Here is a 24,389-nt window from a genome sequence, read left to right as displayed (position 1 = left end):
TATAAGGACAATGACCGTTTAATATATATGTAAATAAATAAAACTATTGAAAATAGTCAAGTTAAGATATTTATATTTTATTTTACAAAATAAATAAAAATATTAAAAAAAGAATCAATTTTGAATGTTGAATTTTATTGTTCATATAAAAAACAAATAAATAATAATCATTTTATACTTTATCTTTAAATATTTATAATTAAGACCATACTAAATACTCATATATTAAACATTGGGAAGTATTTGAATAAATGTTTAAATACCTTATCAATCCATTCAATAGGCAAAGCAGAACCGCCACAATAGTTATGAGTGTTTTCTATACACACTAATGAAGTGAATGGTTCATGAGGATCTGGGCACTCTGGTCGTAGTTTTCCGCGTAAATCTGTCATATCTAAAGTGCCATCTACTAAATTTTTTACTTCTCGTAGTTGCAATCCAGCGATCTATATATTTTTCGCCCAATTTATAAAATGTATTCATATTATTTAGATAATGTAGGCAAAATTGAGGAAAAGGGTACAGTAAAAAAAATCTATTTTTGTTATTATTTTTTTTTTTAATAACTTAAACGCAAAGTGATAAAAAAACAAACTATCACATCCAAATGTCATATTAATAACTAGTTGTTGTTGAGTATCCATATTTTACATTATACGACAGCCCCTATTTTTTTTAGTGAACCTTGACACAAAGTGTGTAATCCGAAACTGAAAGTGTGCACTACGGATTCGTGAAGTGTGTACCTAATAAATATTAATAAATAATACTACTACGAAGGTATTATTTAGGAAGCCAGTTTAAGCAAGATAGCTGATGAGGACTTCAATATATCTATTACATTTTAAGTTATATATCCCACATTGAAATAAAACATTTGTAAATAGTTTTCAGATTTATATCAGACAAAAGTATATTTTCCGTTTAAAAATAATAACAGATTGATAATTACTTAATTATAATGTGCAATTTTATTAATAAAAAAGAACTATTACTAAAAATTATAATCATATGGAAGGGGGTAGAAGGGACTTTATATCATATAATTTAAAATGTGTAAAATATGTGATTACGAATTTTTATGAAATTTTAGGGCTGCTATACGGATATATTGGTACACGGATATATTGGTACATGAATGTCTTGCCAGTGGTGCACATAGAGGGGGGTTCAGATTTCATACTCCCTCCCAAAATGTCTTCTTTTATTTACGTTTTACCATATATTTGTATATGGTTACATAAAATGTGTCTATTTAGTAAATTATTAACTGCACAACCTTCCCCCCTTCCCGAATTTTTTTTTGCGCTACTGTTCAACACACAACTTAAACGAGTAAAATGCTCCGTTTTCCCAACAAAAAATTAATTTTCATGGTCAATTCATAGAAAAATCTTAGACAAAATCATCATATCAACTGATTCAGTTTTTATTAAAATATTTACACAAAGTGTACTATGATTTTACTACAAATTTATTATCTGGTTAAACAAATAAATCGTTGTTAGGAAAAAGGTGCATTTTACTCGTTTGTAATTTTCACTTGTTGAGTTTGAAATTCGGCGTGTCCAGTGGCGTAATTAGGAATTTGGTTTGGGGGGGGATTATAGGTTTTAGCAAAATCTGTACACCTCATACAGTAAACCCCCCCAACAAAACAAAATTTTTAATAATTTAAATTTTAATAATAATAATAATAATAATCATACTATCACAATATAATAAATAAAAAAAAATACATAAAAAGTTTTGGGGGATCCATCCCCCTAATACTCCTCCTAATTACGCTCCTGGGCGTGTCGTTTCGTTTCTTAACATAACCCACAGAGATAAGAAATTTCAAAATACATATTATTATGATACCTGTGAAGCTCCTCCTTGTTCCCACAACAAAATGTGGCTTTTATGGCCAACTATTACTTCACTTCCACGTTGATTTGAATGAACCATCACTGAAATGATCATATTTCATTATTAAGGATACACAGATCTACGATATATTATTTAATTTTAATATTTTGTGAACCCCGAAAGTTTAATTGAATAATATATTATACTACTTACATACAATAAATATTAAAATATCAAACTCCCCTAAGAATACTATTTGATAAGTATTACATATATTGTTATAAAATCTTATAATCTATTATATTGTATTATCTTGCAGAATATACAGAATGGGCCACAATATTTTGTTATTTTTCATAAATCTTAAAGGTACAATAGAGAAAACAACGTTTACATATCACATAATCAATTTCGTTAGTAATTTATAAATTGTAATTTTTAATTTTCGTCTAATTTGTAATGAATAATGTTGTAACTTTTACCATTTTACTTACTAAGTTATTTATCTCAGTATTTATCGGTTACTATTCAATGAGTGTTTCTCATATTAATATTTTAAAATTAAATTTAATAAATAAATAAGTTATGATCAATGTACTGATTCAAAAAACAGAATTAATTTAACTATTATTTAAATATATAATTTATACTTTTTTTATCATGTTGTGGGTACCTACTGAGTAGATTATTGACATTCAAAAGTAATTGAATCAGTGACGTTCGCAGGTGGGGATGATTGGGGATATATCCCCCTCCCCATGGCCTTTTTTTTTAGTCTTAAACGTTTAAAAATGTATTAAAGAAATACGACGGGGCAGTCATGATTAAATGGATTGCGTTAATGAACGTACATCGAGACATTCCATTATCTACAGAACAAATTATTGATGGATTTAGTGTAAAAGCCAGAAGGATGAATTCCGCCTCGATTGAATTTTTTTTTATATAATCATAATGAATACAATTTGAAAATAATACATTTTTATGTATGACCTCACCCCCCCTCCCCGTACCAAATTCCTGCGCATGCCACTAAATTAAATTCTCAATAAATATGAATAAAAGTAAAGTAAAATAACTATATTTGAGATATATTTTAGAATGATTAAAATAATATTTTCATTAATATCTACTTCTATTAAGTATGGTCACTGTTATTGATATATACAATTATTTTTCAAATTATTACAGTAAAGTTAATAAATATATTTTAGTTCCATACACTTTATCAATCAATTTTTCAACTTTATAACACTGTGTTAATATTTATAAAATTATTTTAGATGTTTAAACAACAACTATCAATAATAATTTTTTTATATAGGAGAAAAAATTAAATGTTAATTTAATTTTAAAATCACTATTTTAATTACGATTGATTCATATAATGAATTTCATAATTATATAAAAACCTTTAAAACCAATTATTAAATATTCATTTTTATATACCATTTCGTTATGTTAAAATATAATTTTTCTAAACTTCAATTATGAACTTTTAATTAAAATTAAAAATATTTTAACAGTTAAAATAATATAATTTCAACAGTTAAAAGAAAATATTATGGATAAGTATCATAAATAGCAATATTAGTTCATAAAGAAATTAGTACGATACTTGTAATCGGTGAACTGAACATAGGTCTTCGAATTGTGGACGAATGGTTGAAAATGTATTTTAAATCCAATAAATAATAAGAAAAACAAATACTAATCTAGGTACCTATATCCTATAAGCTATGCAAATATAAATACGTATTTATTGTGTAAAATGACCAAGCACAGCTAAAATGTAATATTATTGATTATTTATTTGGCTATGAATAATTTTATTATTCATAATAATTTTGTTATCAAAATATCGGTGACGAAAAGCGCGGTAAAATAAAAAATGTTGAATGGCTTAATGAAAATGATTTATTTTGTACCTAGTGCCAAGACCACGTACACTTTGATAATATGCTAAATAAAATGTGCCATTCTAGATGTATTATTTTTTATTAAATTAATCATAATTATTACTATTTTTTTCAAATGAGTTAGATTTATAAATATTTTAACTAATACACACAAATTGTTGAGTATTACTTGCAATCAAATTCCCCATAAGTCCGCTTGGCAAAAATAATGCTGCTTCCTTTTCAAAAAGGTTTGATGTCTTCTCCTCCAAAACTAAAAAATTACAAAACCATCATAATTTAATAACTAATACTCTAATTTTAATAGAACTTGAACATCAATTATCAAGAAATAAACAAAATTTTATTAATTTAGGTTTTTTTCTGAATAAACCAAAATAAAAAAAGTACATATAATATGTAAAGTTCTTATAAGAAGTCAATTTTATTTTTATGATTGTTATGGATGTAAATCATAATTCATACTATGCATTTTAAAATGAACTGTTATGACCTTAAATTATTTTAGTTTAAATTTAAATAACAACATAAAATATTATGTTATTGTATAATAATATAGTCACAGTGACATACATCTAAGGAATTATTATGATGAATTTCTACGTTTTCTTTTTGACAGAAATAAGCTTTAGATAAACCTTTTTTTAAACTTACGGTTTACAGTGGGATCCTCGCCATAACCATCATCACCGACTTCAGCGTCAAACATAGCTTGACGCATGTGGACGTCAGGTAATGTTACCGTATCACTCCTTAAGTCAATCACTTTGCCCTGTTGTAAATCATTTTCAGATGGAATCATTTTTAAAGTCTTGAATATGTACATGATTTTTTTATATTACGATAATTATAATCTCAAAGGAACAGAGTACTCTTTTCATGTATTACATACCTTACTACACAAGCATCAGATTTTGTTCAAACCGGTATTAATAGATATAAAACTAAAAAAAAAACCACTATCTGTAATCTACTTTATGATTTATATATTTTATTTTATCATGCAATACATGTTCGTATACTTTCATTCACGTGAACATTTTATAATTGATCATTATGATAAATATGATATAATAGAGAGCCTAGTGAACTTACTTAAATGATACAAAAACACAGTATAAATTAGTTATTATGTATTTAATATTATTTATCTAATATATGAAATTTTATGTGCGTCGTGTTTTAATAAACGTAATCTAACAATATCAATCGTGAATATATAGGTAGTAGTTACATATATAAAGAGGATTTTAAACGGATCTTTGGGTTGCATGGATAAGGTGACCATTTATCGAATTACCTATTAATAAGTTCAATTAATTAATACATTTTTTTTGTTCCTTAAAACTATAATGGTACTAACTTTTGTTAATAATTGTTAAATAAAAATAAAAAATTGCTTGTAAGAAAATTATGACGATATTTTTATTTTTTTTATCCGGTTTTGACTAGAAAAATATATGGTCACCTTATGCATGGATATTTTTTTTTCGTTTCACCGATTGTACCATTTTCCCAGCTAATTTAAAATTGTAATAATTTATTTATATAAGGATTCTAAAAAATATGTAAATTTCTTGCGATGTCATTTTTTTTTAAATATTATAGGACTTAAAATATTATATTATATGATCTAAAAAAATAAGAACTAATGAATTTGAAAAGTATTTAATTAGGATATGAAGGGAATCAAGTAAACTGGAATGATACATTTTCATTATTTTTAACTATTTAAATCGTTGTCGGGAAGTACTCGTAATATCATTTGTAAGATAGGACTAAAATAAATTTTTTTTTTATTACAGTATAGTACGGTTTTGCAAAACATCGTTATACTGGTAAATGATAGTATTACCTATATTACTGAACTCCAATGTTTAATATTCTAATTATTTTTTATCGTGTTCTTAATGTTAATATTGTTATTGTACATTGTAAAAAAAATTATTAATATTCTCGTATTCAATACAATAATGATTAATGAAAATTATAAAATTGTAACAAAAATAGTTTTTATCATGCTTAGACCTTAAACAGGTTTTTAATAAAATTACATAAAATACAACAGAAATAAGACAAGTGGGCTAAAATTAATATGATAATAATGATAAATAAAATAAAATGAACATATCAACAATATCATCGTTTATTTAAATTGCAAAACGGTTGTGTCAACATAGATGTATAACAATTATATAATCTAAATTAAAAAAAAAAAAAAATACCGACCGATACTCAAACATCCGGAAAATGTATATAAAGAATTTCTTTATATTCTAATTACTAAATATTCTGGATTAAAAATAAAAATAGTATCTAGTCAATAAGTTAATTGACAAAGGGCAAAACAAATATAGAACAGGTACGTTCGTATGGAGGGGAGAGAAAACGTATTTGACAACTGAGATCTAAAATTAATAATACATGCAGTGCTGCATTAAGCCTTATAGCCGCCCAGGGGCAAATTAAAATATGTTGCCCTTAAGAAAATTACAATTCAAAATGTTATACATCACACTATTAATTACAGTTAGATAGGGTGTATACTATGCAAGAGTAATACATTTACAAATTACTAATATCTATATTATATATATTTTAAATAGCACATTATTAGTTATATTTAAATTTTATAATTATTAATTATACCTCACATATAAATTTAAAAAATTACCAAATGTGACAAAATATAATTAGCTAGAATAAGTTCTTAATTCTTATCGCTTTGTAATATGCAGCGGTTGTATACTACGGTTTATCGTGGTTTTTATGAACGAAATAATATGTATTATAGTTATACAGTCACAAGAAAAATTATAATTATATATTTTTTATTTTATACTGATCCTCAAAAATTTACCGCCCTTGGGTAATTCCCCCCCCCCTTTGCTCTCCGTTAAAAGTGGCTCTGATTACATGGTAGTGTCATGTAATCAAGTTAGAGTACTCGTATTTTTTCCATTTGATTTCCACAATTTTAGAATCCCGATTAAATCTTCACTTCACAAAAAAATTAATTCATTCATTTTTTGTATATTTTAATATTTTTATTTCAATGCAATTAATCTTCCTTAAAAAAAAAAAAAAAAAATATTATTCAAATTGTGTGAATACATTTATTTTGTAAATGATTAAATGTAATGATAATAGCAGTGCATTTTATAAGGAATTTTCACTGGGTGACAAAAAATGTTTTTCTCAAAATAGTCAATGTAATACCATAGTACGATTATAGTATTACACGTTTTTTTCGTATAATTTCGCCCAATCTTTCAAAATATTGTCGACAGAGTATATCACTGGATGATATTTGTGTCGCCTAGTTAATTAGTTAAAAAATATTCTGAATAATAGTAAATGGTTAGGCTATTATACATTTCTTGTTTCTAAGAATTATTAAATATTGACAATGTTCAAATATTGGATGAGAATATCATTATTATGTCTATTATTTAATGAATATTTAAAATTATTATTATTTTATACAACGATAGTTTTTAATAATTTCAACTATTGATAGGTCATCTTATCGGTTAACCTTAAATCTAACATGATGTTCCAATAAATAACTGAGTTCATTAACATAGGTAGATAACCAAAAATATTGTTATACTAACCTTATTCGATATTTCTAACTGACTAATTGGCATATTGATGATTCTATGTTGAAAGATAATTTGTATATAACGACTGGTATACAGCAATCACGTATAAATACGACCGAAGCAGAGTATACTTTCTAACTGGAACTTTCACCTAATAAATAGGAAATAAATACAAAATAAAATATACCAGGTAACGAAACAATGTCAACATGATTCTAAATATTTATTAATTATAAGCATTGATTTAAATATTTTAAACTAACAACACTTATAAAAGAAAAAGAAAGTCCATAAGATTCTTTATTATTTTATTATGTTTCAGTTTGTTTATTTGAAAGCAACGGTAAATAATTTCATTCGAAAACGATACTAAATGACTAAATCACGACTGTCGACGACCGCGTCTATTTTTCGAATCAACCACCAGACCGCGGATCGTACCGTCATCATGACACCCGGTTTCTGATCCATCATAGGAGGGGGACCTGGAACGGTCGCGAGGACGTTGTACATGCACCACCACTGAGTTTATATCAGTTATGTGTGTTATGTGTTCCGCAACTGGAAAACTATGAATAGATGGCGTTATGGACCGTCCACCAGAAACCATTATTTCTGTCAATCGTGTTTTATTAATTGATTATATTAATTCACGTAACTCTCGCGCAAGTACCCATTTTCATCACCATAATAAGCACCGTTATACGATCGGAAATGGCTATTTGATTTTCATCATATAATGTTAGATTGTGCATTCTACATCGGATATGTGTTAAATTTCAATTGATTCATTGAAGTATAACTTCCTCCGGATTGTCGACAAAGTTTTGAATTTTAATACTTGTATTTAAACGAGAAAAAATTATCTGTTTTAACATTTTGAACGCGACGGAATATTAAAAATATACACAAATATTCAGTGGCGCCCAGACAGGTTACCAAGGGGTGCAATTGCATGTGCTTTCGTCGGGGGCGGGTGTATGGGTGGGTTGGTGGGTTATAATTAGACAACTTGGATACTAAACATTATGGAGTATGGTAAGCAAATAACATTATTATTATAACACAAATATTATACCTATACGGCACTGGGTGTAGACATTTTAATTTTAATTAATTATAATAAATTTAATTTAATAATTTATTAAATTTATAGTTATTTTAAGAGTTAATTACAGTTACCGACAGCAATTTGAACGAACGTTTCTTTTAAAAAAAAAAAATTGGTGGGTGGGTGGTTAACTCTTTTTAGTTGCATGTGTTCTCGAAATACTTCTGTGTACCATTGCAAACATTGGTTCTATTATGTAAGAATGAAAATAATTTGTGTTTTAATCATTTCGGTTAAAATAAAATATTTGTTAATGTGTTTTAAGTGATATCATTACAACGAATCACATTGTATAATAAAATAATACACATTATCGTACGTATTGTTATCGTCATTAACTTTTCAAATAAAACTACTTTATTTGGATTTTATAATAATTTTTAATGTAGTAATTTATATAAATAGAAAACTAGGGTGGAAAAAATCAATCGCAATATTCGCCGATTGGCAGTCACTGTCTTTACTTCATTAGTATCAATCATCACCACCGTCGACTGCGAAGTTATTTTGTGAATTTATAACTGTTCGCGCGTACTAAATATGAAAGGTAGTCGTAATGTTTGGAAATGTGCCTTGTTTAGTGATGCATGTGACATAAAAGATAATATGCTGCCAACAGTGCCGGGTTTATGAATATGCCGCCTGGGGGCAAATTTTAAAATTTTGCCCTTTACAAACCTCTACCCATCATAAAAAATAACATTTATAAAAACACCGTTAAAATTATTTAATTTATATATATTTATAAGCATATAAATATAATATAATATATATATTTAGCATTTATATTATCGGTAATATAGAAATCGGTAGTTTTAATATCATAGAACTATTAATTAGTAAGTATAAACATTATAAACATTAGTTAAATATTATAATCATTTAAACACAAGTTCAAATTTACATTTTTTTTTCTAGCTTTCTGTGAAGCAAATTCTTTTATTAAATCATTCCATACTTTATAGGATACAATTTTCGATAGACATTAGAGCCAACGATGACATATTTTCGTTAGATAATGATGTTCTTTGGTAGTTCTTCACTCTCTTTAAAACTGAGAATGATTTCTCCCCACTAGCGTTTGAGCATGGTATGGATATAAAATGTTTTAAAGCTATTTTCACGTTAGGAAATGAATCATTTAACTTTGATATAGTGAATGCTTCAAGCAAACTATGCATGGATAATTTTTCTTCTTCTGAAAAATGTTTCACTATAGTTTTAAATTGAATAATCTCATTCTCGAGGTTAGGTTCTAAATCTTCACTATAAATAGCTACTAATTATTTTGATTTTTCACATAAAATCTCATTTTCAATTTCCTCCATATTTAAAAAAAAAACCAAATATCTTATTTATTTCAATATATGCTATTTTTCTTTCATTTAAACATAAAATTATTGTGTCACAAATTGGTAAAAATGTTTCATTTTTGAATTTTTCTTGTCCATGAAATATTGTTTCTTGAACATTGAGGTCATCATAAAAACATTTTTTTTCGTTTATTTCTTTTATTTTCGTAAGAAAATATTTCATGCCCACTAATTTGCTTAGCTTCAACTAATATATTATCAAATCTATTTCTCATATCTTTTACATACATTTCTAGATATTCATACAATTTCACAACACAAGAGAAATCAATATTAATACGTTGTAAATTTTTACTTGTCGCGTCGAATCTTTCTAATATTGGAGTCCACAGAGCTATCATAAATGAGAATTCGAGCGTGTCAATTTTTTTATACGTGAATTCTGCTTCATGTCTTATACCAACTTTCTGATCCAAATTTGAAGTTATAGATTTCAATGAATTTAACACTGCTTTATAACCAATTTTCAAACTCTTACAAACACTGAATCTTGATGACCATCTCGTCGGGCATAAGTTTTTTACAAACATTGAGTTTGGTATATTTTTCAAACTTATTAAAAGTTGTTCTCACCGCCATGTCGATGCAGAAAAGAATACATAGATATTTTGGGCAAGTGAAAAAAAGTTATAACCTTCCTTAGTTACATCAGCAGCATGGCAACCAACCAAATTTAAGGAATGTGTTGAGCATGGGCTAAAAATTGCGTTTTTTTGATTTTTCTTTGATTTGAGATTGTAAACGATTATACATACCTGACATATTTCTGACATTGTCGTAGGATTGTCCAAGACAATAATTTATGTTGACATTTAATTCAGTTAATTTCGTTAATATTGCGACTTCCATTTCTTCACTTTTATGTCCAACCGATGGAATAAAACATAAAATTCGTTCTAATGCAGTCCCATCTAAATTAATGTATTTAATGGCAATTGTTAATTGGTCAAAACTTGTGATATCGAGAGTAGAATCTACGATCAACGAGAAATATTTAGCTGCCGTTACTTCATTTACAATCTTACGAAGTACAGATTTGTTCATAAGTGTTATTAACTCATCGCAAATAGTGTGGGATAGATACGAGACATTTCCACGGACTTTGTTACCGTACTCGTCAAGATGTTTGGACATAAGTGGATCGAATTTCGCAGTTAATTCTAAACAACCAAAATAATTGCCATTATTTTTAGAACCCAACGTCTCATTATCACCACGAAATGCAAGACCTCTGCCTGATAAAAATATAATTGTTTCAATTAAACGAAGAATTATACTTCTCAAATAAAGTTCTCTTTTTTCAATTTCTATTTTTACCTCAACATCAATACCTGTAGTTATTTTACGTTTTGAGAACCATATGCGAATTGATTCGTTATTCGTCAAATTCTTTTCGTATTGTTCAACTTTTTCAAAACATTTTTTCCAATCAGTAAATCCTAAATCAGTGGAACTAAACTGTGTTTTTTTATTAGAAAATAGAAGACAGTAAATACAAAATAGTGCATTTTTTTGTTGTTGAGTATAATAACCATTGTCTTATCTTTTATTTCACCATTCAAAAGTTTCCTTTTGAAAACATCATGTGATAATTTCCTATTAAATTCGCTACATTTACGAATAGTATTATCAAAATTAATTTTTAGGATTTCATACAACTGGATTACGAACAAAATAATCAATCAAATCAGAAATTATTTCCTATTAGGCTGGATCTTGGGATAGAGAAATTGGATCATTAGTAGTTTTACAAAAGACTTCAATGTTAGATTTTAAAGTTTCATCATCGGTTTAATTTAATTTTCAAAATCCACAGGAAAATAAATTTTAAAATTAATAATGTGTTTATCAAAAAATACAGAATAATTAATTTTATTATTTAAAAATAATAGTCAGAAGTATTATAAATTAATTATAAATTAGTTTTAAAAATCTTAGCATAAATATTAATCGTGACTATTCATATTTTATATTTTTCATTGTTCTTTATTAAATAGATAACACTACAATATACTATTATTAAATACATAAGTTCTTACCTTTTCGAAGAAACTTTAAATTATAGATGTCTGAGAAATAATTAGTTTGTCTTTTTTATTCTTTTTCTTCGGCTCTTTTGCGAAATTCAGCCTCACTCTTAACTTCATGCGTTTTCCACTCATATCGAAAGATAAAAAACTGTTGTTAGAAAAAGAAAACGTTTGTTTTTCAATTTTCAGTCAATATGACTTGACAGTTGACAAGACTATGAGTACGTTCTACTACTACGAGACTTGAAAGATGAAAAGACGATAATAGTATAATAACAACAGTTTATTGGTAATTTACAATTAAATTATTTATAACTAAAATTTTATAATCTGATACGGTATAAATCCATGCCTATAAAACAAACACGATTATCGATTATGTTTACTGTTGTAAACATATTGTGTACAATATTTATACTCAAAAATAATACGATAATATAAACGAAAATAGAAATGGTCGGTTCGAGCCTCCGAGCGCTATAATAATAATATGGTATTTCTATTTTACTAATAATACGCTGAACGCTCACTTACGTGGTAAGTACTAGGCTATATAAATATAAAATATGCAATATAATATTACTAATTACTATTATTATTTATTATTTGTTACACATGTTTTTCAATAAATAGTAATTCTTCCTAAAAATTAAAATACATTAGAAAACTTCAAAATTTTTGTTTTAACCGTTAAGTAATTGCCGCTCCTAAAAAATTGACGCCCTGGGAAACTGCCCCCTTTCCCCCTCCCCTTAACCCGGCACTGGCTGCCAATATATGAAGATGTAATGAAATTTTACGAATGGACCAGGTATAATATAAAATATCATAAGAGAACTAAAAAAGAACCAACGTATAAGGAGTTAGAAACTAGGGTGATTATAAAAATTGAAAGTATCTGGACAAAAGCTTCTATTCCTATCGTTGAAAATAAACAAATAAAAGCTATGTTAAAAGCATATAATTTAAAATGCAAAAATTTACTAAAATCCAATCCTAAAATACCGCGTAAAAAATTAGAAGAGTTTCGTCGTAAAAGCAAAGCGCTGTTTGATATTTCGATGTGTAAATGTAAAGATATCTATAAGTGTATCTATCCTAGAATAAAAAAAGTACCTGTAAGGGAACAAAACATTTTAATCGACCAACGCATTACAAGAAAAATGGTGGTGATAGGAGCAATAGATATTGATGTAACAAATCAAATGAGAAATACTATGAAAAGAAAGTTGTCAAGACAAAAATCCTAGCGTAATCTTAAAAAAAAAACTATAGATAATCTCAATATTTCATTTCATCCACATATAATAAATATGATAGTGATAACATATCCCAAAAACAATATTTAGTCGTTAACATCGTTCCTAAAAATAAACCTACCATTCCAATCGACTACGCTTTATTATTAAAAACTTGCAATAGATATAGTGTTTCAGACAGAGCTGGGGCGGCCATCACTTCTGTGATTTTGCATAATACTGTTAGTTCAGAAGTTATTGATAAAAATTAGCTTCGTCGAAAGCGTAAAAAAACAAGGCAATGTATTATGGCACAGGATAAAATTTTACTAATACCTGCTTTATATTTTGACGGTAAAAAAGACAAAACTTTAACTTTCATTGAAAAAAACGGCCAAAAGTATAGATAAAATATTCTAGAAAAACATATTTCTTTAATTAAAGAATTAGATACAAAATTGTTGAATTATATTATACCAACTTCAGGTACTTATAAGTGCATTGAACAATCACCAATTACTTTTTGGAGAGAGGATTATCTATGGAAAATTTATTGGAAGTTGGTTACGACGGAACAAACGTAAACGTAGGGACAAATGGCGATATTATTCGTTTATTATAAAAAAGATTGAATAAACTTTTACAATGGATAATCTGTTTATTGCACATGAATGAATTACTGTTGCGACATTTATTCACACATATCGATGGCTCGACATCGGGACCTTATACGTTTTCGAGAGAAATTGGCCAACAATTAGAAAACTGTGAAAAAAGATCCGTTGTTCAGTTTCAACCTATTGCCGCAGAATTACTTGAACTATCAACTCAAGAAATGAGCTCAGACCAAAAATATTTATATAGAATTGTCTCTGCAGTAATAACAGGAATATTTCCTGAAGATTTAGGACACAAATTGCCTGAAAAATGTCTCATGCTCGATGGCTCACACGTGAAAACCGAATTCTCTGTTTTTATATTTCGACAGAATCATTTTCCGAAAATTTCACTACTTTAGCAACCTATATTGTCCATGTTTACGCACCGACTTAGTTTTCTTTCAAAACGCAACCTACTTGCAAAGATGGAGCACGTCACCTATGGAAAATCATTTCTGCATTTACTTATCAACTAAACTCAAAGCTATAATTGATCCTGTATTACAAAGAAACAGTTATTTCGCTCATTCTGAAAATTTGTTACTTGCAATGATGACTGACTCTCAAAAACATATTCAAGAATTAGCTTTCCGTCAAATTTTGAAAGCTCGTAAAATGAATAAAAATAATGTCAGGCTGTTCAAACTTCCAAAGATTAACTTAAATGCATCATCATACATCGACCTTATTGATTGGTAAAATGTCACTGATCCACCAATTTTAAAAACAACACCCAATGAAAATATTCAGTTGTTTGTCAAACAAAAAAGAGAAGATGAAATATCATTACTACGTTTCCCATGTCATACACAAGCAGTCAAAAAAGCTATCAAAGCTGTAAAAGAAACTTCTGGTATCTTATATAACAATGCAGATAAAGAAGGCTTTATTAAATCACAGATAGAGTCAAAAAAAGTTTTGCCGAAATTCGACAGTAAGAAAGATTTTGTTACTATTTACACTTATTTTTATTATAATATTTGTATTTTTATTCTTATACGTTTTTTTATCAATAAACAGGTATATTTAATGAAAATTGATTTGATCTAAATTCTATTACATTTATAATGTTTTTTCAAACTTTTTTTAAACCTAAATCAACAATTTTAATAAAACTTTTTTTTTCTCAAAACGGTGAATTTTCTAGACCAATCCGGAAGCTAAAGACGATATCATATTAATTCCAAATTTGGTATGTGATTTAAAGATGTTCACTGGCAAATTTTAAACGTTATGCCCGGCAGTGGTGTATTTAGGAATTTATCTAGGGGGGGGATGAAATATATAATAATAATACACCCATAAGTTCATAAATTGGTAGTTGGCACAAAGTATAGTATATATTAATAAAATAAAATATAAGTAAATTCTGATTTATTTAAATTTATTCTAGAGTATGAAAATTAAAAAATAACAATACCTATTTCGATCAATTCATTCGATTATAGTTGGTTCTTCTTTGTTTAAAACCTTCAAAAAATGCTCATAATCGAAAACTGCTGACAAATTATATTTATAGTTCATATGATATCGAAAAACCCGGAAAGCAATTTACCAGTTGTTAGAAAAGTAAATGATTACAAATTACAAAAAAAATTAGAACCTCTTTAGCTTTTTTATAATTTGTAAACGGTTCAATTACTAAGTTTCCTAAAGATTGATTATCTATATTACCACTCTTAGCAAATAAAACACAGTGTTTACAGAAAGCACCACTTTTGATTTCCGAATAACATAGCCATTTAAATTCATGAAACCACTTATGTTGGAATTTATGTCCACGTTTTTTATTATTTTCAAGTATAGGAAAGTTATACTTTGGATCTGGAACCCACAGATTAGTAAGCACCTAGAACAGAAGAACTAGCACTCAATTTTTTTATAAATCAATTTGCTTTTTTTTATATTGAATATGAATGTATTTAAATCATAAACGATGTAAAAATAGTAAGAAACAAAAGAACTTACAAGTTTTGTATCTGTATCTTTTAAAAACGATTTATCAACTATATTACCAATATCATTGATATTTGTGACAGTGATTGGTTGATCACAAATTAAATTCTCCTTAAAAACGTAAAAAATATTACAATTATGGAAATAAAAAACTCAAAAATAGACTGGTACAAAATACTTAATTGTATTCAATGTCGAATATATTTCATAAATAAGAAGTTTAAAAAATTAAAAATGTTAAAAATTAAGTTGAAATCAATAATAATATAGTGCTATCAATTAGTGCATAAATACCTAAACAAATTAATAAAATAAAGACAAACGACAATTTATAATTATAATTAATTACTTTATTAATTTTTATACTTACCTCATAATTTTCCAAACAATTTTTTTTATTTGTACTGGAATAAGAAAATAAAGTGTTTTTATTTTTTTTAATATCACTCATATTGTTTTAAAACTTCACAGTTAAAAGTTAAAACTAACAAGATGTGAAAAATAAAGTCTTCAAGATTTCAAAAATAATTATTATGGCAGAAAGTCAGTACTCGGAATGACGACCGTACCATGAAACTAGTAACAAATTTTCTAAAAATAAACCCGACTAGGTAATATTAATTTTGTTATTTATTTATTTAATACGGGCTAGGCCCAAAGTACAGTAATTGGATTTAGTATAGTAGTAGTCTAATAGTATATATAATAAATATAAAATCAGTAAAAGTGAAATAGAATTAGGTGGGTAGATTATAATAAAAATGAAGAGTGGTTATTAGCTAGACGTATTAGTCTGTCTATTGGATCATTCTGACTGTAATTAGTAGATCGCTTAGGAATATAAAACGGAGCAGTAGAATGGGTAGGACGAGGAAGGACGTGAAAGTTTATAAGGGAGAGGAGTGATAGAGCATCAGAATACTACCAATAAGATATTGAAGGAACTTAAAGTTGCTATTTAATCTTCTATCAGCCAGAGTTAGTAGGCTAAGTTCATGGAGAACTGGAGAATAGTCGTGTAAGGGGTGGGGAATACCTAGTTCATAAACAGCGTAGAATAGAAAACGCCTTTGTACTCGCTCAATAGCGGCGGAGTCTGAGGTAGTGTGGGGGTGCCATAAGACTGATCCGTACTCAAGCTGAGACCGTACTAGGGATAGGTGAGACATAAGATTTACAACCATTGATTTTTACCCATTGAAATCTTCCGAGTAGGTAGGATCTAAACCATGATAACAATGGATCTTCAAACCCAGATTTGCGCAGTACTTGGAGAAAGATGTTGTGGTCAACTCTGTCAAAGGCTGTAATGATGTCCGTAAATATAACATTAACTTGGCATTTGTTTTCAAAAGCTTCAATGATGAAGTTATTGAGGACCAACAAATTCATTACAGATGATCGGCCTGGTCTAAAGCCATATTGCTCGTCAATGAGAATCGAATTTACTAAAGGAAGTATATTATTAAGAACAAGTTTCTCAAATAGTTTGGCAATATAGGTCGATAGTTCTTGACGTCGGTTTTATCACCTGATTTTAGAATAGGGGTGATGGAACTTAACTTCCAAATGGACGGGAATATCCCTTCATTTAATGAACGGTTGAAAATCAGCCAAAGAGGTGTAGAGAGAAAAGATTTGAGATTGAAAAGGAAAGTTCCAGGTAGACCATTTGGACCTAAAAAGGACCTACCTGAAATTTTTTCTTTCAATCAAAAAAAAGTACCTAGTTGATTGACTCTGTCTTATGATAACTGATTTCTTCTTTTTGTAATGACTTGACCAACTTCACTAAATAATCGTTTGCAAGAAATAATTTATTTAATATTATACCATTGGTATCTTTAAAGCTAAACTATTTTCATATATCACTACGGCTTCCAGTTAATGGTACTAGCTTGAAATCACTTATAATCAGGGTTTGCATTTGAAAAAAAAATTTTGTTTTACGTTATTTACAATCAAAACGTTATAAAAATTTTGAGTTTATCGTTATTCAAAATTTAAACGTTATTCAACTTTTGTGTTTATCGTTATTCAGAATTAAAACGTTATAGAATTTTTGCGTTTATCGTTATTCATAATTAAAATGTTATACAACCTTTACGTTTATCGTTATTTAAAATTCAAAAGCATTTAGATACTTGTTTTAAAAGTACACGGTCCGCAATTTAAAAGTGACTATAACCTTTTTTTGGAGACATAATTTCCCTATTGTCAATTTTAAGTAGGTATTGTATAATTTTATTTATTTAATTAAATGGGTTAGATAACCCAATTACATATTATTTACAAAATATAAGGTACAGTGATACAGATTAAATTACAATACATAGGTAGTTCGTAAAGAAATGGAAACAAAGTAAATGATAAAACAGTATGATAATAATTAATCTTAAGAGTAATAAATAATAATATATTATTAAATGTAATAAATTGCCTAGGCTCTAAGGACTTTATATTAAAATAATAAATATAAAAAAAAATCGTGATTATTATTTTGAAATTTTGATTTTCAACTATGAATTAACTAATGTAAAGAAAATGTATGCACGTTAAAACTATAAATATATTAGTATGAAATATAAATATTAAACATTTGACAACAATTAGACAAACACTGACGAGTGACGACTGAACAAATCTGAGCAAACTGAACACCGAACACAATAGTTATGTGGTATAAATTTCGACCGTAGTATAGATAGTACAGTACAATATTATCAGGGTATCACTATTATTAGCTATTGGTAATTAAATTATTCTATTAATACCTTCTTATTAAATTTTAAAATAATACGGGATCTCCCGGATAGGCCGGATACGAAATAAAATTAATTCTTGGATTGAATAAATAATTGAATACTACTAAGTATTATTAAATAATTGGAAATTAATTATTTCGTTTAATGGAATACAATATATACCATTTTGTATTATGTTTTGTTTAATGATGTATCATATATTTTGTTAAACGTTACGTTTTGTTTTGTGTTATTTATTTATGTTTATCGTTTTACGTTATAATTACGTTTACAAATTTCAATCGTTTTTTATCAAATATAACGTTATAATCATAACGTTATTATAACGTTTGCAAGCCATGTATATAATAAGATAATATAATAATAATAAGATAATAATTATTAATTAGTTTAAGTAGTGAATAAAATAAACGTTGAAAGAAACTATAATTGACATAGACGACCGACGAAAAAAACGAAACTAATACTGAACAAATCATGTTATTGTTATATAATATATTCATTACGTTTCCGTAAAATTTAAGTTTTAAATTTAAATTATATTTTAGTTATTTTTCATTATTTTATCATGGATTATGAAAATTGAATATAAAAAGTTAAATATGATGAACAATATGGCACATAAAAAGTATAGCATGATGAAATACTTATATTATTGCTATATAATAAATTGATATTTTATATTTTAATTTAAAACCACAAGGTAACTAAAATAGTAGATAAAAATTATTTCAAAACACTATAGGGTGGTATAACATTTTCGTAGACTCAACCTCAGTAAGCTGCAATTATTCCTACAATTTGACGCTTACGTTTTACGTTAATGTGAACGTATAACAAATTTGACGTGACGTCGACGTTCCGTATAGTATGAATCAACCTTTACTGTCGAAACTTAAATGGAAGTTTTGTTGAAATTAAATCGAACATCGCTATCGAATATCGATGTTATTTCGATAAAATAATTACATCAATATCATAATATTAATTGAATATCGAAATACTATACCGTTGTGCATCAATAGTGGCTTTTACGATATAGACAAAAGTGGAAATGTAATAAAATAAATAACAATTTAGTTAAATTAATTAGATAAATTATAATTTGTCTTAAAACTTGATAAACTTCCCTGTCACCATCTACTTCTACATACTGTTTACATTTTAATAAAACATATGTATTTTTAAACACTTTATAATCGCAATATAATTGATAACAAATTATTAACTAATATTATATTAAACCATTGATTATAGAATATATCAATGATTAAACTAAGGACCAATACAGAGATACCAGTTAAATAAACAAACAATATTTTTTGTATATTTCAACATATTTATATCATATTATAGTATCGTCATACTGCTAAATTTAAAATGTAAAATTAAAATATTAGACGAACAAGGTCAGTTATTAAAAAAAACTTTATTATTTTAAAATGTCGTAAAATCATTAACCTAAAAATGATGTACATATAATTATCAATTTGTAACAGTATTATGACAGATACATGCATTTGTATGCTGCCGATTTATTTTCAAGTATGACGTAAAGAAATATATGTTTTGAATAAAAAAATATTTAGGCATTATTATAATTATTGTAGATTTGTTTTAACGTTAATTCATTGATTACCTACAGTTTATTACACAGCGTATTTGACCTGTCCCTCGAAGTTGATGTTGATGTGAATTCGTTTACGTTTAACAACACACATCTGCAGTCTGCGTTGTCTGCATATACTTCAGTGAATATATTTACTACGTTACACACACGTGTGTGTGTATTATAAAAATGGACTAGTGACGTTTACAGATAAAGACATGTGTAAATAGCTAATGTGGTAAATTAGCCGCTGTCCTATTTAATCATCTCCCCTACATAGGAAAAAAGAGAGAGAGAAAAATTCATAGTAATTATGTCATTAGTTATTATTTAGTGTTCTGTATTGTTACTTATAGTGACATTCATCAACATTTTTATTTATTACTTACAATCATGGCCCCTCTAGCCATTCCTTTTAATGGATTAGGTTAAAATTATTTTTACAAAATAATATTACTGATTTTTTAAATTATTTTATGGCCTTATATTTAATTTATCGTATATTTAATTGTATTAAATGATACTTGTAATATGGTCGTATGATATTAAATAATTTAAGTAAACATACATTAAGAATTACATTTAAACGTTGTTCGATAAAGACGTACCTCGTTCAATTCATCAGTAGTAAATTTGATTCTTTTGAAAAACAATTCGCTAGATATTAAATTTTATTAAAGAACTAAAATAAAAAAATAAAATACTAAGAAAACAATAAACATTCTATCATAACGGGTAAATCAATTTAATCAAAAATAATTTCAAATCAAATAAAAATATTTGTAGTATCCTAGCGTAAAGATGAAAATAGCGTAAAAAAATAATTGAAGAGATTGCGTCGAAACTGAGAAAAAAATATCTGTTAAGGCTTATCTAATTCGTTAAAGAATCAACAAACCCGGTTCAAGCGCTTAAACAAACATAGGCAATTTCAGTGGCGTACATATGGTAGGAGGAAGGGGTTCAAACCCCCTCAGGATCAAAAAAAAAAATAGAAAATTTTGATATTATTGATGACGTGTAATATATTCGTAGTTTCATTGTTACACTTTGAATTTAAAATAAACAACTATTCAAATATTATAATAATTAAATAATTATATTGATAGGTGTTTGAAAAGTTAGGTTGTTGAATCTTGTTAAAAATGCTCTTTATTCAAATAGTCTTTTACCTTTTCTCTTAATAAATTAGTAAATTCTAACACTCTATTTTCAACTCAAGTTTTGATAAAAGAAAGTAGAAAACTCATTATGTAAATACATATTATGTATTTATGAGTATTTAAATAAATAATTAAAAAGCAGTAATAAAAAAAAACCACTTATAATTGTACTCAGAATTTCTTAGAGATGGTATATCGAATGAATTCATATAAATAATAAAATATATTTTTTTTTTTATTAACAAAATGGTATTTTCAATAGAAATTGTTAATAGATTTACATTTTAATTGCTTCTCACACTATAAATTCTGAAAAAAATAACTTTATTAAAGATATTTGTTAAGTGTTAAATAAAATTGTAATATCATTAATTAAAACGAATGAAATAAACAAATCATCATAAAGTAGGATGATTACGTGTTTGATAATAAATAATAATTACCGGCTTTTGTTATAAACAAAGAAAAAAATCGTCCATATGAATTCCGACGAACATTAGTTTAACACTTGTAGTTCTTCTATTAGTTTATACACTGAGTATAACAATAAAAAAACTAATACAGTATATGTATGTAATACTTGGGCAAAATATTTCCATTATAATTAATAGTTCAAATAAATGAAAATATATTATTATTATAGTTCAGACTTGGGTAGTATTCCAAATACAATATTCGAAATACTGTATTCAGAATACTTTTTAAGTATTTCGAATACTTTTAAATACTTTTTTTGAAAGTATTCAATAAAGTATTTTGAATACTTATAACGAGTATTCTGAATACTGTATTTCGAATATCGTCAAATCATCTCTTTTTTAAATGATTTTATTACTTCTCCGTCATATCTTGTATAAGCTAATATCAAGTATTTATTATTATTGTAAACCATAAACTATAACAGTTATTTAATATAAAAATACAATAACATAACATATATTTAGTCTACAATTTCAAATATTTCTGTTGAGTGGTCATCTATTATTTTTATAGTATTAAAACTAGAAGTATTTTAAAAGTATTCTAAATAATGTATTCGGAATACTATTTTTTGTAAGTATTCGAGTATTTATTCTAAATACTTTTAAAAAGTATTTTACCCAAGTTTGCAATAGTTCCATTAAAAATTATGATATATAATGTTCTAAAAATATATTTATTATTATAAACTTAATCAATAATGTTATTATAATTTCAAACTAGTTTCATTTAAATTATTTTTTTACAAGAAGGAAATTTAAATCTTTCAAGAATATGAATCTGGATAGTGAATTTATTTTATTGTTTTATTTTATTTATTATTTTTTTTTAATGTTACTCATGAAAAGAAATCGTTATTTTAGATAAAAATTAAAGTCGCTAAAAGTTTTATATTTCATATTTTTTTCAAATATTTTTATTTAAATGTAATTTTGAATAAGAATATTTGAAATATATAGATATAAGAATATAACCTAAGAAATATATATATATATATATATTAGGGTAGCCCTTATTTATGAACTTTCAAATTTTTAATTTCTCACCCTCCCAATTTTTTCAATACCATACAAAAGTTTTGTGGGTAAAATTTGGTGATGATTAATAATCCCCTTCAGGTGCCGCAAGAGGGTTGAATATTCATCAAATAGGGTAGTTTTAGGGTTATTCTGATTTAATTCATTATATATTGCATTTAGCATGAAATTATATATAACCTAAATTGTAGATTCAGATATTCTCTATAAAAAATGTTTAGACAACATTTTTCGTAAATTTATTATTTTCTGTGAAAATTAGAATAAAATAAAAATTATTACCTTTTTCTGAAAAAAAAAAAAAATCGAAATTTTCCATATATTCTCTATATGATTGTCTTTACGATAACATACTTATTAATCTTCAAAGATGAAATAAAATAAAATTGTTTAACACTAATGTATGTACTAAAGCTAATTTTACAGTTATATTTGTGTAATAACCGTCCACGCGCCCGCTCGAAGATTAAATTATATCTTATCTATATTTGTATATTTCTTATCGAGCTTTTCTTATTCAGTTATTACACACTGTCACATCGTGCATTATTGTCTCTTTATGCTCTGTTAATTGTTCTATGTTCATAAATCTCGATACCGTATAGCATAAATGCTTTACATTTTATTTACGAATTATATTTTGAAAAAAAAGTGCATAGTTAATGTTTAATTTAATTAATTTAAATTTAGTTAATTTAGTTTAATTTAATATTGAATATTTATTATAAAATGGCTTCATCGTCATCACATATTGTTCTACGTACGCATGATGAAGTATATTTAGTTGGAAATGTGAACAACCAAATCGTTGGCAGTAAGTTACCATCTATCAAACAAGTTTTGAGTGTGCTATTTTATAATTTGAGACATGTAAAATTAAATTTGCGGGAAAGTGCAAGATTGGTATATAAAGAAATAGTACTATTTTGGCAAAAACCGAGAATACAAGTTCGAGATGAGCAGCATTGTAATTTAAAATTGGAAAAATTATATCAAAACTTACGAGAGTTACGAAAATCGGCTAAAAGAGCATCAGAAAAAAATACTATAAATGTCAGTGAGTTCAAGGAAAAATTAAATAACTTATTAGATGTATCTCATTCAAATGCATTAAGTATGATGAAAATTGAGGAAGACAAAAAATTTTTACTATTGCAAAGAGAAAAAGGAAGACCGGGATGCATGTTGGGAACTGATAGAAATTTGGCAAAAAAAGAAAACAGGGCCTATGTCAATTTACAAAAAAACCGAAAAACGTCGAAAAAGAGCGAAAATAGAAATTGAACAATTAGGTAAGTAATATTGATAAATTTATAATTTAAATAACATATTATAAACTACTATTTAGTATTTTTTTATTTATTAAAAGTATATTTAAATTTAATTTATTTAGATCACACCGTACAAATAGATTTCAATACTGATAACAATTCAACTGAAGAAGAGGTTGATATAGAAGAAGAAGACATAATACCAAGTCCACCAAGTTCATCATGTAGTAAGAAACAGAGAGGATCAAGAGATTTTATGACTCCTAAACTACTCGCTGCATTAGATAAATGTAAGTTGAGTGATCGCGATGCTGTTCAC

General features: G+C 26.5%; 1 protein-coding gene across 4 annotated transcripts in view; it reads right to left on the bottom strand.

The window, feature by feature from the left end:
- The window catches only part of LOC112683521 (probable low-specificity L-threonine aldolase 2), a 28,977-nt gene extending 8,723 nt beyond the window's left edge, over positions 1-20,254 (bottom strand). Inside the window, exons 1-6 of one of the 4 annotated variants that reach the window (XM_025554583.1) lie at positions 20,154-20,254; positions 7,391-7,529; positions 4,428-4,545; positions 3,943-4,026; positions 1,867-1,955; positions 264-449 (exon numbers count right to left, since the gene is read on the bottom strand). In XM_025554583.1, the coding sequence (XP_025410368.1) occupies positions 264-449; positions 1,867-1,955; positions 3,943-4,026; positions 4,428-4,545; positions 7,391-7,423 (510 nt within the window). In that variant the 5' untranslated portion in view covers positions 7,424-7,529; positions 20,154-20,254. The other 3 variants (XM_025554582.1, XM_025554584.1, XM_025554581.1) reach the window with 3 other exon arrangements.
- Between the last annotated feature and the right edge of the window lie 4,135 nt (positions 20,255-24,389).

The sequence above is a fragment of the Sipha flava genome, unplaced genomic scaffold (assembly GCF_003268045.1).
Source record: "Sipha flava isolate LNK unplaced genomic scaffold, YSA_version1 229_pilon_pilon, whole genome shotgun sequence".
NCBI classification, from domain to species: domain Eukaryota; kingdom Metazoa; phylum Arthropoda; class Insecta; order Hemiptera; family Aphididae; genus Sipha; species Sipha flava.
Note: the sequence above shows the minus strand (reverse complement) of the source record. Positions and strands in the feature narration are given on the sequence as shown.